At 35.2% G+C, this 15650-nt stretch overlaps 1 protein-coding gene across 1 annotated transcript in view; it reads right to left on the bottom strand.

The window, feature by feature from the left end:
* LOC133176126 (uncharacterized) overlaps positions 1 to 15650 on the bottom strand; it is an 82852-nt gene that overhangs the window by 22910 nt on the left and 44292 nt on the right. The window contains exons 10-13 of the mRNA XM_061311289.1: positions 14015 to 14200; positions 1229 to 1473; positions 565 to 847; positions 319 to 513 (exon numbers count right to left, since the gene is read on the bottom strand). Of these exons, the coding sequence (XP_061167273.1) occupies positions 319 to 513; positions 565 to 847; positions 1229 to 1473; positions 14015 to 14200 (909 nt within the window). The remainder of the gene's footprint in view (positions 1 to 318; positions 514 to 564; positions 848 to 1228; positions 1474 to 14014; positions 14201 to 15650) is intronic.

The raw sequence follows: 15650 nt of genomic DNA, 5'->3' as shown, positions 1-15650 counted from the left end.
TTTTGCTGATCGCTGAATAGATCTTGCAAATAAATATACACCATATTAAAGCGCTTTGGACTTTTTGGAAAGTTACATTTTTGCACTGCGAATTAAGAAAGATTGAAACTCAAAAACTAACTGTTATAAGGTTTAAGCATATTGAAAAAACATAAAATATAGTTCAAATCAAAGCTGAGCGCAAAAATCAATATTTGTATACACATTAGTTTAGTACTATGCATATTACAACGATCTTTTCATTATTACTATCAAGAGTCGTATATTTAGGCAACGTACAACGAAAGTCTTTCAGAGCAGACTCATATGGGTACATACCATTACATCAGAAATACAATTAACCAATGATGTATTTGCCAAATCACTGACATGTTCCTGACACATCAAATACGAATCAGATGCTTCAAATGCTTTATGGCAGATGATCGTCGCATTTTCGTGTGACACCATATCAATATTGGTTTGTCTTTTCACTCGACTCTGAAAAAAGACAAGGAGTAAATTTAGGGAATGCTGGTTAAATTTGATTCCACAATTAATACTTAAGAAATTGCCATGCTGTACCTCGTGCTGAACCACATTTCCCCCAGGATCATTGATTCTTAATGACTGCAAATGACGCAAATCTCTTTTTCTTCTCAACTGGCCTTCAGGATTTAAGATACAGTAGTATTTTTTCCCAACCACAAACTTGCAATTTTTGTAATTCCCGTAGCTACATATAATATCTCCTTTTTGTTGGTTGTCTTCTCTTTCACATGTACAAGTACGATCAAAGACTGTTGTAATGGAGTCAAGATTATCATAAACACTATTGTCAAAGAGGTCTACCTCACCATTTCCAACTCTACAATGAAGTCATTAAGGTAAAAACGATTTATAAATATTGCAAAGCGGACAATTTACTTTGAAATGCTTTTAAGAAGTGTTGCCCTCTTTTATAAGATTTATTATTTATATAAGGATCAAACCTATATGAGAGTTTTTTCAATACAAAAATAATTTGACAAAAGAAGGATAGGGTTACAACTTATCACTTTACTGGTAAATGATGGACTATGTTATTGTACTTTTTCCCATACAATTTATATCAACAAAGAAAGTTGTTTTCACGAATGGTTAACAAAATAATCAAGCGACTTGGTTCAAATCTGCAGAAGTAGTGGCCAGTGTTTTTAGGAGAAATTTAGCCACTTCATGGAGGACTATGTTATCCAGAAAATATTACCTCCAGGAATTAGAAAACCCATTGGGAGGATTGTAATAATCGTAGAGATCAGGAATGTCCTCCGTTTTTCCAGGATTGTTCCAAGTAAAGTCATTTCTGTAATTGTTATCGAGGATTCCACAGAGTCCACTAGAATTCCCTACATCAGAAGGAGATGGGAAAATGTCGATGTTTAATTGCCAGTGATCCTGAGTCGGCCAGGAAACAAACCTGATTTCAACTAATGTTCCTGTTGGGAAAATAACCTGAAATTGACATGAAAAAAGTTGACAAATTTGAAGATCTCATGAACATTCATATTCGAAAGGAAACGTATTAGGATAAAGATGAATCTTATAAAACAATTGTCTCTCATTTTTAAAAAAGATAATTGATGTTGAATCAGTAACTATGCAGTCTAGTTAAAACAAGAAGTCTGTGAGCCTATGCTCACTAATAATACCCCCGCTCTGACGTGAATACACAAGTTCAGTTATGGACAAACACAGTGATAATCAGGAAATTGACATTGGATTAGTAAAAAATGAATCCCAACATATGGCATGCCTAAACAAACATTGTGTTAAGATTTCAAGCACCTAAACATTGTGTTAAGATTTCAAGCACCTGCAATGAGTAGTTGCTGAGAAAACTGTGACCAAAATTTGTTATGTATGGTACAGACAGATGCAGGGATAAACAGGAAGTTGACATCGGATTTGTACCAAAATGAATTCCATTATATGGCATGCCTAAACAAGATTGTGCTAAAATTTCAAGCATCTGCGATGAGTAGTTGCCGAGAAAACTACGACCAAAATTTGTTATGTATGGTACAGACAGACGCACGGATAAACAGGAAGTTGACATCAGATTCGTACAAAAATGAATCCCACCACACGGCATGCCTAAACAAAGAGTGTGTTAAAATCTCAAGCATCTGCAATGAGTAGTTGCTGAGAAAACTGCGACCAAAGTTTATTATGTATGGTACGGACAGACACACTGATAAACAGGAAGTTGACATCAGATTAGTACAAAAATGAATCCTTCCATATGGCATGCCTAAACAAAGATTGTGCTAAAATTTCAAGCATCTGTGATGAGTAGTTGCTGAGAAAACTACGACCAAAATTTGTTATGTATGGTACAGACAGACACACGGATAAACAGGAAGTTGACATCGAATTCGTACAAAAATGAATCCAACCATATGGCATGCCTAAACAAAGATTGTACTAAAATTTCAAGCATCTGCGATGAGTAGTTGCTGAGAAAACTACGACCAAAATTTGTTATGTATGGTACGGACAGACGCACGGATAAACAGGAAGTTGACATCGAATTCGTACAAAAATGAATCCCACCATATGGCATGCCTAAACAAAGATTGTGCTTAAATTTCAAGCATCTGCAATGAGTAGTTGTTGAGAAAACTACGACCAAAATTTGTTATGTATGGTACGCACTGACATCAGATTCGTACAAAAATGAATCCCACCATATGGCATGCCTAAACAAAGAGTGTGTTAAAATTTCAAGCATCTGCGATGAGTAGTTGTTGAGAAAACTACGACCAAAGTTTATTATGTATGGTACGGACAGACACACTGATAAACAGGAAGTTGACATCAGATTAGTACAAAAATGAATCCTTCCATATGGCATGCCTAAACAAAGATTGTGCTAAAATTTCAAGCATCTGTGATGAGTAGTTGCTGAGAAAACTACGACCAAAATTTGTTATGTATGGTACAGACAGACACACGGATAAACAGGAAGTTGACATCGAATTCGTACAAAAATGAATCCAACCATATGGCATGCCTAAACAAAGATTGTACTAAAATTTCAAGCATCTGCGATGAGTAGTTGCTGAGAAAACTACGACCAAAATTTGTTATGTATGGTACGGACAGACGCACGGATAAACAGGAAGTTGACATCGAATTCGTACAAAAATGAATCCCACCATATGGCATGCCTAAACAAAGATTGTGCTAAAATTTCAAGCATCTGCAATGAGTAGTTGTTGAGAAAACTACGACCAAAATTTGTTATGTATGGTACGCACTGACATCAGATTCGTACAAAAATGAATCCCACCATATGGCATGCCTAAACAAAGAGTGTGTTAAAATTTCAAGCATCTGCGATGAGTAGTTGTTGAGAAAACTACGACCAAAATTTGTTATGTATGGTACAGACAGACACACGGATAAACAGGAAGTTGACATCGAATTCGTACAAAAATGAATCCCACCATATGGCATGCCTAAACAAGGTTTTGCTAAAATTTCAAGCATCTGCGATGAGTAGTTGCTGAGAAAACTACGACCAAAATTTGTTATGTATGGTATGGACAGACGCACGGATAAACAGGAAGTTGACATCGAATTCGTACAAAAATGAATCCCTCCATATGGCATGCCTAAACAAAGATTGTGTTAAAATTTCAAGCTTCTGCAATGAGTAGTTGCTGAGAAAACGGCGACCAAAATTTGTTACGGACAGACAGACAGCTAGACACACAGACAGACACACAAGGGTAAAACAGTATACCCCCCTCTCCTTCGGAGCAGGGGTATAATTAAATGTTCTGAATCCGCTACCACTTCTAAAACATCTAAATGATCCCGATCGGGGTCACGTGAGAGCGACTTTTAGATTATCCAATAAAATCGCCTCCGCGGAAATATTTGCATGCAGTTCGGATTAGTCAAGGCTAAACATGAGAGGAGTTTCGTAGAAAACCTGACTATGCCTGAAAAATTATATAGTTTGTGCATTTTTGTTTGCGTTCCTCGGGTAAGAATGCTGATAAGTGGACTGTACATTCAATTTAAAACACAATTAACTTAAATTTACGTCATGTAGACTACAGAGCATAATAAATATTTAGATGATGCCGCGGGACTATTTTTAGTGTTGAATACAGAAGCTTGAATCTGGTTGGACAAAATATTATTGTCTATTCATAATTGAAAGGGCGCGCTGACCTGACAATGCATGGAATTTTGATTGATGTTTAAGGAGCAGTAGCGGATTTGGAACATCTCAATAGGTCACCTGAGTGACTCAGGTAACCTATTGCTTTCCGTTTTTGTCTGCCCTCGTGTGTCGGTCGTAGACTTTTGAATACGTTCAACTTTTCATGCATGAACCACTGAACCTTTTTCAACCAATTTTAGCATATAGTATCTATGGGTAAAGGGGAAGAAACAACATGAATTTCATGATCCCCGATCCCCTTTAAAATATTCCTCTTAACTCATGGACATCATGCAGTCAAACAGTTGGCATGATTACAATAAGCATCAAGCCTTCTACCAATATTGTGAAATTCAAGGCCCCATCGTCAGAGGTTCTGGAGTTATGTGAGGGTCTACAGTGATCATACATTAAAAATCAATAATACTTTTAAAACTTCTCTCCTTCTGTACATAAAGCAGACAAAATAAATGCATGGTTATGATGAGCAAGGTCACTCTAAAAATTAAGAAATTTGTTTTCCCAGGGACACTGGTTCTTCGGCTAGGGGAGTCAATCGATTTTTTTGTGAAAATGCATTTTTTCTTTGAAAATCTTTTCTTCTCCTGGGTATTAAACAAAGAAGAGACCCAAAGACCTAGAATAGCTCTTCTGATAATTTGTACAACCTCCTCACTTCTAATAAAATAACATAATATTTAGTTGACACACTCCGAGGACCCAAGATGCATCAACTAAAAAAATTAAACGACTCTAAGCCAACTAGTATCTGAAATGTTTAAATATGTCCAAAACTAGGTTATGGGGACTTTCTTTTTGGTTGACACACTCTGAGAACCAAAATGCATGAACTGACAAAGTTTGATGATTCTAGTCAAATTGGTATCTGAAATTGTTTACTATAGCCATGACATTCTAAAGTAGGTCATGGTGATCTGCATTTTGGGTATTATGCTCCAAGGCCTTAGAATGCATAAACCGACATGGTTTGATGATCCAAGGCTTCGCAGTGTCCAAATATGCCTCGAGAACAATTTGAAAATGAATGCCTGCAAAATTTAAGGGGGTCACTGTGACAAATATGTTTGAAGGCCCAAAGATGCATCAACACCTTTCCGTATCTAATATAATGACCTTAAATGTTTTGAAAATGATTTGCCATAAAACTCAAAAAGTAGGTCACAGTGATCTCATTTTTGTTTGATACACTTCAAAACTCCATGATGCATCAACTGACATGATTTGTTGATTATAGGCTTTAAAGTTTCCAAGATCTGCATCAAAACAAAATTGAAATCGAATACCTGTAAAATTCAAAAATTAGGTCACCGTGACCTACTGTTGAGTCAACGTGACATGGGTTCCTACGATGCATCAACTGAAAAAGATTTGACCATTTTAATCCTTATGGTGGGCAAAAAATCAAAGTTTTAACAAAACATCATTTAGGTCAACTTTGAAGTGACCGTGAGACTTTTTGACCAGTGTGATGCCTCGAACAATTTTCAATGTTCTTTATATCCTCATCCTTATCGTGCAAGTTTCGTGATAATCTGCTGAGTGGTTCTTGAGAAGATTTTTTTAGCAACCATTACTTTTGTTTTTACTTCCCTGATTATCTCCCCTTGTTAAAGGGTCACATCCCAATTTTTAGTATAAATGAAAGTCAGTGACAAATATGACAAAAAATGACTAAGGGTTTCTCGAGATATGGCCCATACTCCAATAAAGTTTACACATACCGTAGAAATGGCAATAGATTAGCCTTTGGCTCTTTAAACCTTTAGCTCAGGAGAGCTAACAAACTAAATGCATTTGTATGAGCAATGATAATGAGTAATGATTAGCAGGATTGTCTCTTCTGACATTAATTATAATTTTTATGGTCCCTCCCTTTTCCACCCGTTCGGGATGGGGCTTAAGCATAAAAAATAGTACTACCGTATACTAGATTCTGTCATAATACCGTATTAATACCGTATAATACCCGCATTAAGGTGTTTGCCTCTAAATGCACACTCCTTCATATTTGGATAACCAAGGAAAAAGCCACAATAATTCTATAATTTATACAGTAAATGTATTTGTCATATCAAGCATAAAATGCGCTGGTGAACTTGTGGCCCATGGGTCTCTAACGTAAGTATTTCATATACTTAATTCATTTCCAGTTTGAAATTACAGAATTAAAGATATATATATGTTTTTAAAAAAAGAGGGGAGATGTAAGTTTTAACCCATAATTGGAACATTTTTATTTATTTTCAAATCAAATTTAAATATTTTAGTGCATATACTTAATTCATTTCCAGTTTGAAATTACAGAATTAAAGACCTAATATATGTTTTTAAAAAAAGAGGGGAGATGTAAATTTTAACCCATAATTGGAACATTTTTATTTATTTTCAAATCAAATTTAAATATTTTAGTGCATAACGTTTTTGATGAACTTAAAAAACGTCAGATACCAACTTTCAGAATTGATAAAATTGTACAAAATTTGAACAGTATTTGTGTAGGGAAAAACCCTCTCCAAAACCCTACACACGATCAGTCAACTAACCCCCATCCCCACACAATTTGCCTGCTTTTTGAAATAGATAGCGCAAAGTTATGTAAACATATTGTTTGTCATTATAATATAAATTTTGTACATGTACCGTATTACACATTTGAAAATTTCTAGACCCGCGCCTCACATTGGACTAGCCTCACCCTACAAGTACTAATTTTACCATTATCATTATTGGATTGCACATGTTGTACAAATCATAACATCAGGAGGAATTAATTCTTTGTATGTTTTAATTGGATTATATTTAATGAATTTGACAGATCCTATGACAGGTGGTAAGTACATGTTTAGGTATAGAATGGGGTAAAGTAATCTGAAATGCAAATGGTTAGGCTACAGTTTATAAAGGGTCAAAGATCATCGTATGCCAGTTGCAATTTATACATTGAAGTAAGTCCCTGGGGGTCATTTCTATTCCCTGGATATGGAAACAATTAAATAGCTTTATAAAATCGGAAACCCCAGAGCCATCTTTGTATAATGATAGATCAAATGGTATAAGGAGTCATGATCCCCCATAGGTCTCCCCGGAAATGTTAAAGTTTCACATGAGAATCTGTAGGAAAAAATCTTCAAAAATCATCTCACGAACTACTAGGCAAGAAAAAATTAAACTTATATGAAAGTTTTGGTATTTCAATGACTTTGTGCACAATAAGCCTTTAATAATGTACATAATTCAATCTCTATCAGTTTTCTTCAATGAATGATGTTGTCATGATTACTAAAAGTAGATTAAAAATGCAGAAAAAAAATTTTTTCGACCCAAATCCCCCCCCCCCCCCGATGAAAATGAAAATTCCGAAACCTTATTGCACATTTACAGGACACTATCAATCATCTTCCAAAAAATGATTAGGCTACTGTGTGAAATGTAAGAGGAAATCTGGAAACCAGGGGTTTTTTTTTTATTAACACGTCACAACCCCCAGTTAACTCCCAGGGTGAAAAGGAAAATTCCGAAATCTTATTGCGCATCTAAAGACACCATCAATCATCTTCCAAAGATGATTGACAGGCTTTTTTAATATAATTGATAGCAGCTTTTTCAATAAAAATGAACTCTTAAATTTACTTACCATGTCACTGGTCATTTGCAAAATTAATTTGTTAAAAACATTCTGATTGTACAAACAAGTACTCTGAAGTTGATAATAAAAAAGATGCTCGAGTTTCTGATTAATAATATCTATGTGGTTTTTGGAGACCAGGTCTTCCAACAATCTATTGGAATTCCTATGGATACCAATTGCGCCCCGTTATAAGCAGACCTGTTTTTGTATTCATTTGAAGCAGAATTTGTTCAAAACCTTATATTTGAAAAGGAGAAAGCAATTGCTGTGGCCCTCAACTCGAAATTATATATATATATATATATATATATATATATATATATATATATATATATCGACGACGTATTAACTATGGCTATTTCCATTCTTATGTCGATACAATATATCCCAGTGAGCTTGAAATAAAAGATACCACTGAGTTTGACACATCTGTTTCATATTTGGATATTTTTCTAGAAAATGACGTTAATGGTAATCCAACAACCAAGCTTGATGATAAACGTGATGACTTTAACTTTTCCATCGTCAACTTCCCTTACTTATGCAGCAATATACCTTCGTCACCTGCATACGGAGTTTATATCTGTCAATTGATCCGAGACGCAAGAGCATGCTCTACGTATGAACAATTTCTAAAACGAGGTAAGCTATTGACAAACAAGTTGATAAAACAAGAATATCAACAGTCTCGTTTAAAGTCCTCATTTCGCAAGTTCTATGGTCGATACAATGACCTTGTCAGGAAATACAATTTATCATTAAGTCAAATGCTGACTGACGTTTTTCATACTAATTGTGAAGCCCTTATTTACACACTGAATTGTCGACGGATTTTCCCGTTATTTCCCGATCATGACAAGGAGCACACAGCGGTTGTGACCAGTCGGCAGTGGATGCTCACTCCTCCATGGCACCTGATCCCACCTCTGATGTTTTAGAGGTCCGTGTTTGCTCTGCTCCAAAATTTGTATTTGATGGACTTTTGAGTTTGAATACTGTTTGTTATCTCCAGATTTCATGATTAGGCTACTGCGTAAAATTTAAGGGGAGTTCTAGGATCCAGTGTGCTTTTAAAATGAATAACGTCATTTTTCGACCCCCATTTAATCCCTAGGGTGAAAATGAAAATTCCGAAATCTTTTTGCCCATCTACATGACACCACCAATCATCTTCAAATAGATGATTAGGCTAATGCGTAAAATATAAAGGGAGTTCTGGGAACCAAGGTCTTTTTGTATAGAAAAATGTCATTTTTCGACCCCTATTTGAACCCCCAGGGTGAAATTAAAATTTCCGAATCTTATTTCACATCTATAGGACACAACCAATCATCTTCCAATAGACGATAAGGCTTATGGGTAAAATGTAAGGGGAGTTCTGGGAACCCGGTCACAGTGAAAAAAAACCCCATCATTTCCGATTCCTCATTTGACCTCCAGTGACAATGAAAATTTCGAAACCCTCTTGCACATCTACAGGACATCATCGATATCTTATAAAAGATGATTAGGGTACTGCATAAAGTGTTATTGGAATATTATAAAATTTCTTGTATAATTCTGATATTCCATTTACCTTTTAAATTACATTATATACGTTATTTTCCGACCCCCATTTCACCCCTGGGGTAAAAATGAAAATTCCAAAATCAAAAATTTCACATCTATAGGACACCATCAATCATCTTCCAAAAGATGGACTGGAAAAAAAACGTTAGTTTTCGACCCCCATTGGGAAAATGAAATTTCCGAAACATAATTGCACAGCTACAGGACACCACCAATCATCATCTAAAAGATGATCAGGCTAATTTGTAAAATATAAGAAGGTTTCTGGGAACCATGTCATACTAAACAAGAGATGTTTATGAAACACGTATGCCCCCCCCCCCAATAATTGGAATTTTTCTAAGTTCAAGGGGCGTAACTCTGTCAAAAATTGCTCGATCGTACCCAAACAAAACGTGACCTAGATATTCCTATGATAAATCTGTATACCAAACTTCGTTTCAGTATATGCAACCTCTGCGAAGAAAATGAACGGTAACTGCAAATAATTGGAATTTTTCTAAGTCCAAGGAGCATAACGCTGTCAAAAATTGCTCGATCGTACCCAAAATAAAACTTGACTTAGATATTCTTATAATAAATTTGTATACCAAATTTCATTTCAGTATCTGCAACCTGCGAAGAAATGTTGGTGGACCGACAGACAGACCCACAGCAGCAAAGCAATATGCCCTCTTTTTTTCGAAGGGGAGCATAAGAAGATCATCTCAAATCATCATCAACAAGCACCAAATATCTTCCAAAAAGTGATTAGGCTACTGCATAAAATTTAAGAGGAGTTCTGGGAACCATGTTTTTTTTAAAGAAAAACGTCATTTTCCGGCCCCCGTTTGCCCTTGGGGTTATATTTATAATTCCAAAACTTTATTGCACATCTACAGGACACAACCTATCATATTCCAAACGATTAATTGGTTATTACTACTTAAAATAAAAGAAGATTTTGAGGAAGAAGAAAATGTGGCAAGCAAACGGACGGACGGACCAGGATAACCACAATATACCGAACTTTCTTTAGAACGTTTGGGTATGAAAAATCTTTTTCTCTACTCCTGGACATCAAGCAGTCAAACTGTTGGGATGATTGCAATAATCAACGAGCCCTCTACCAATATTATGAAATTCATGGCCCCAGGGTCAGAGGAGGTTCTGGAGATAAGATAGGGTTCTATTGATCAGATAGTTAAAATGCAAAAATTTCTTAAGAATCTCCTCTCTCCCTTTATATATAACAGAAAACTTGATGCATGAACATGGTTTTGTTGATCAAGGGTGCCTTTACAAAAATTGTATAATTTTTGCACTAGAATGAGGGGTTCTGCGAGAGGGGGGTCTATTGATTATATAGTGAAAATACATTATTTTTATAAAATTTTATTAAGCCATAAACAAGGGCACCGCTAAGCGGAGCATCCCCTCGCGGCAGAAACTTCACTCGTAATGGCAAAGTCTCCATACGAGAGAAAAATTCTTGAGAGGGACGTTAAACAAGATACAATTATCTAGTACTCAAGGGCTCCCAGTATAACTATATAAAGTTTAAAATAAGGTAAAGAAATTAAAATGTATTGCAACGCTAATTAAATTTTTAACAAAAGTAAAGGTGGATATCATCCGGGGTGGAGGGGGGTCCATTTTTTACAAAAAACAAGGTGCATATCATCTTGGTGAGGGGAGATGGGGGGATAACATGCATACATAATTGGGCAGTTTCCCTTATTCCTAGCAGAAGCATATCACGTATGCTCTAAATTTCAGTAATTTACCTACCTAAGTATAGTGGCTGCAACGTTATTGAAAAGCAAGGGTGCCTCTTCCAAAATTGTAAATCCCATCCCCCAAAGTCAATAATTATGATGAGCAAGTTTGCCTATTCATTTTTTTGGTTTTAATTTCTTTGCCCCTGGATCAGGGGCTCTAGTGTTAGGGTGGGGCTTTGTTGAATACTAGTATATTTTGAAAATGCGTAATTTATTTGAAAATTTTCTTCTCTGCTTCTGGGCATTTAGGAGGGTTATAATGTATATTGAGTTGTAATAAGCAAGTGTTTACCCTTATTTGGACATAGCAACGACACGTACCAGCTTTATTATACAATCTACATATAACATGTAAAATATGAAACTCCATAATATATGTATATCGTAATGTTGGACTAAATTTTTATCGTAATCTACGTGTCGTCCTAAACTGGCATTTAAACAACTATTCACCTCTTATATAGGCTTGCTAACGAGACCGGTTATATACACGTGATATAAAGAAGGTATTCAAATGAAAACCTTGTTATTCCGAACATGTAATTCATTATAACACCAAGTAGAAAATGGTTTCTGTCTATTTCGATCCTCAATCGAAAGAAATCATATGCCTCGAGATTTCAAAATGCACGAAATCGAAATAAACCTCGACAGTTTGATGACATGCGATCACCGGACACTTTAATTTTACAAAGTCACAATATTGATTGATTGATTGTATGCTGTTCAACGTCCCTTTCGAGAATTTTTCACTCATATAGAGACGTCATCATATACCGGTGAAGGGCTTCAAATTTTTACCTTTACTCGGCACTCGGGGCCATTGAGTAGTGAGGGATCTTTATCGTGCCAACGCCTGTCGTGACACGGGGCCTCGGTTTTTAAGGTCTCATCCGAAGAACCCGCAACTTTCACTTCAAAGTGCCGAGCGCATAGCGATAACTATGAAACTTTGAAATACTTTAGTGATCGCTATGAAAACTTTGATTTCCTAAGGTTATCAATCTAATGAACATTATATATAATAACTCTATACATGCTGTTTGATGTACTAAATGCTATTAATATAATGTGATTTACTAATATAAAAAGACCACGTAAAATGAAAGACAAACTAATTCATTTTAAAAATGTAAAGCCAGTAGCAGTCATTGAAAAAAACATGAGGTGTCAGAAACAATCATTAAAAATAAAATTTAAATAAGCTGTACCTCTTGCAATGTGCATAGAATTATTTCAAATACAAGACATCAACAAATAACTTTGGTAAAATGAGAAAATATGTAGAACTGGATATTATCAATGTTGTGCAATTAATGTGGAACTAATTTAGACTTCTATCACAGAACATTATATACAGTTGTGATAAGTTTTTATCTTTGATTTACCATAGTGATCACTTTGACACTTTAATTTACTATACTGATAACTTTGAAAACTATGGTTAGATATAGTGATAAATTTAAAAACTTTGATTTACTATAGTGATACATACAACTATGACACTATAGTGAAAACTTTGATAATTATAGTCATCATTATTATACCTCTACTCTTATTACTCTATATAAAATCAATACCATAAAACTGTCTATTTCCCCGAGAAGATACTATTTCCCCCATCTGAGGACTACTCCCTGAAAAATCATAGCTACTCCCTGGGACTACTCCCTCATGAATATTATTTTATTATTAATTTTAACCAATTAAAATTAACAGAGGGCGGAGCGTTCAAGGAATCTCGAGTCCGTGACGTAATGTTATTAACAATGTAACTATGACGTCAAAACATTTCGACATGCGATGTCAAAATCATACTTGAATTTCTAAGCAAAAAGAGGACAACGCTAATCCTTCGAAATACTAGTAAAATTTATAATTATTATTTTTTTTAAAAATAATTTTATTTTTTCCTTATTGATGCATTACATATTTAACAAAATTGGAATCGCATGCATTTATTATTATTTTTATAAATGCCTTTATATTGTTTTAAAAATGTCTAAGTCTCTAGTTAATAAATCTCCTTTGTTTGTTTCGGGATAATAAAACAGTTATGGAATGGGTATGAGGGAAATAGCAAATTTATGGTTCCTCTCGGCAGGAAACTATTTCCCTCGGGAAATAGTTTCATCCCTCGGGGAACCATAAATTTGCTATTTCCCTCATACCCATTCCATAACTGTATACTGTAACTTTATAGTGATATAGTTTACTACTGTTTTATTTCATATTCAATATATGGATCCTTTACAATGTAACATATTATTAAAGTGACCGTCGACTGTAACTAGTTAAACCCTACAACTTATGCAGTAAGGTTGGAAGAAAAAAATGGAACACATTTTATTTTTTTTTTACACAAGTACATCTTTGTAAAAGAGGTATAAGAAAGAATTTTCTTTCTTATGGTTTTCTTCAGTGCTGAAGTAAACTGCAGCTCTTAACAAGACAAAATAGCAGAGCTACAGAAAGTCGAGAACCTAGCTTAATTTGTAGTAAAAAAAATCGTTTTCCATTTTGGATATATGATCCTGCAAAAAAGTATTAAAAAGGATTTTTATTAGTTTAATCACCAATAATAAAAGCGCTTCTTTTTTTTTTTTAAAATACCACCAGTTCTTTTATGTACACTTTTAAATCACTGCAACAGTCCATTCTATATTGTATATTTGTAATGAATTCATAGAAGTACAAAAATGTCTCCTTTCTTTCAGTACGTATATATTACATGGTTTTCTGTAGAATGTTGATAAAGAAAAAGTACCAAAAATAATCCTTCGTATATTTACCACTAAGAGATCTTCACCTATTAATGTGGGATTATAAATGTTTTACCTTGTACAATTTGTCACTCGTTTTGATGACTTTTAAAACTTTATCCTCACAAGTAGGAAAATTGATGATCGTTTGGGTATTACAAATATCGACGATAAAGACGTCCTTTCCCGATCTTACAGCAACAGCACAAGTGCATCTTGGGTAGTTATATGCATGGTAACACTTATGGTGTTTTTCTTGTACCTAAAATGGAAACAAGATGTGTTTGTGAAACACTGATGCCCCCCGTATGGCAACTTATAGCGAAGGTTAAACTTTCTCAAATGCAAATCAATGTTGGTACCCAAAATAGCGTCTTGTCCCAAGAATATACCTGTGAAATTTGAAGGCCCTAGCAGCAAACATTGAAAAGATATGGAAAGGGTTTTTTTCTAATGTAAGTCAAACATCAAACAAGAGGCCCAAGGGCCTTAACGGTCCTTGAGTATAAAACAACAATCCACAGAAGTATAAAATAAACTGAAAGGAACTTTTGTAAATCTTTGATCGTCCATTGAGGCCCCACCCTATCCCAAGAATCCAGAGTCATGATTTGAACAAACTTGAATCTATACTACCTGATGTTTCCATGTAAATATAACCAATCATGGATTTGCTGTTCTTGAGAAAAGAATTTTTTCAAGATTTTCCCTACATATTCCAATGTAAAACTTTCATTGTCCATTGTGGCCCACCCTACCCCTGGGGATCATGGTTTTAACAAACTTGAATCTACACTACCTGAAGATATTTCCACATTTCATCTTTCTTGGCCCAGTGGTTCTGGAGAAGAAGATTTTTCCAATGTATTCCCATGTAAAACTTTGATCATCCACTGTGGCCCTGCCCTACCCCTGGGGGTCATGATTTGAACAAACTTGAATCTACACTACCTTAGGATGTTTCCAGATAAGTTTCATTTTTCTTGGCCCAGTGATTCTGGAGAAGAAATTTTTAAAATATTTTTTCTATGTATTTCTATGTAAAACTTCTATCATATCAAACTGACTTATCATGACTTTGCAGTTCTTGAGAAGAAATTTTCCTATATATTCTTATGTAAGAATTTGATCGTCCATTGTGGCCCCGCCCTGCCCCCGGGGGTCATGATTTAAACAAACTTGAATCCACACTACCTGAGGATGCTTGCATATAAATATGACCAATCAGGGCTTAGCTGTTCCTGAGAAGAAGATTTTTAAAGATTTTCCTAATATATCTCTATGTAAAATTTTGATTGTCCATTGTGGCCCCACCCTACCCCTGGGGGTCATGATTTTAACAAACTTGAGTCTACACTACCTGACGATGTTTCCACATAAGTTTCATCTTACCTGGTCCAGTGGTTCTTGAGAGGAAGATTTTTAAAAGATACCATTAATTTTTCACTAATTCTTAATTATCTCCCCTTGGAAGAAGGCGTGGCCCTTCATTTCAACAACCTTGAATCATCTTTACCCAAGGATAGTTTGTGGCAAGTTTGGTGGAAATTGGCCCAGTGGTTCTTGAGAAGAAGTCGAAAATGTGAAAAATTTACGCACGACGCACACCCGCACGCCGACGGACGAAAACAGATAGCAATAGGTCACCTGAGTGACTCAGGTGACCTAAAAAAAAGAGGTTAAATTAGCAAAATTAATGGTGCCCAAGGAAA

This window comes from Saccostrea echinata, unplaced genomic scaffold (assembly GCF_033153115.1).
Source record: "Saccostrea echinata isolate AGI-Se365-2 ecotype Australia unplaced genomic scaffold, CSIRO_AGI_Sech_v1 ptg000066l, whole genome shotgun sequence".
Lineage (NCBI taxonomy): Eukaryota > Metazoa > Mollusca > Bivalvia > Ostreida > Ostreidae > Saccostrea > Saccostrea echinata.
This window is presented reverse-complemented; position numbering and strand designations above follow the sequence as displayed.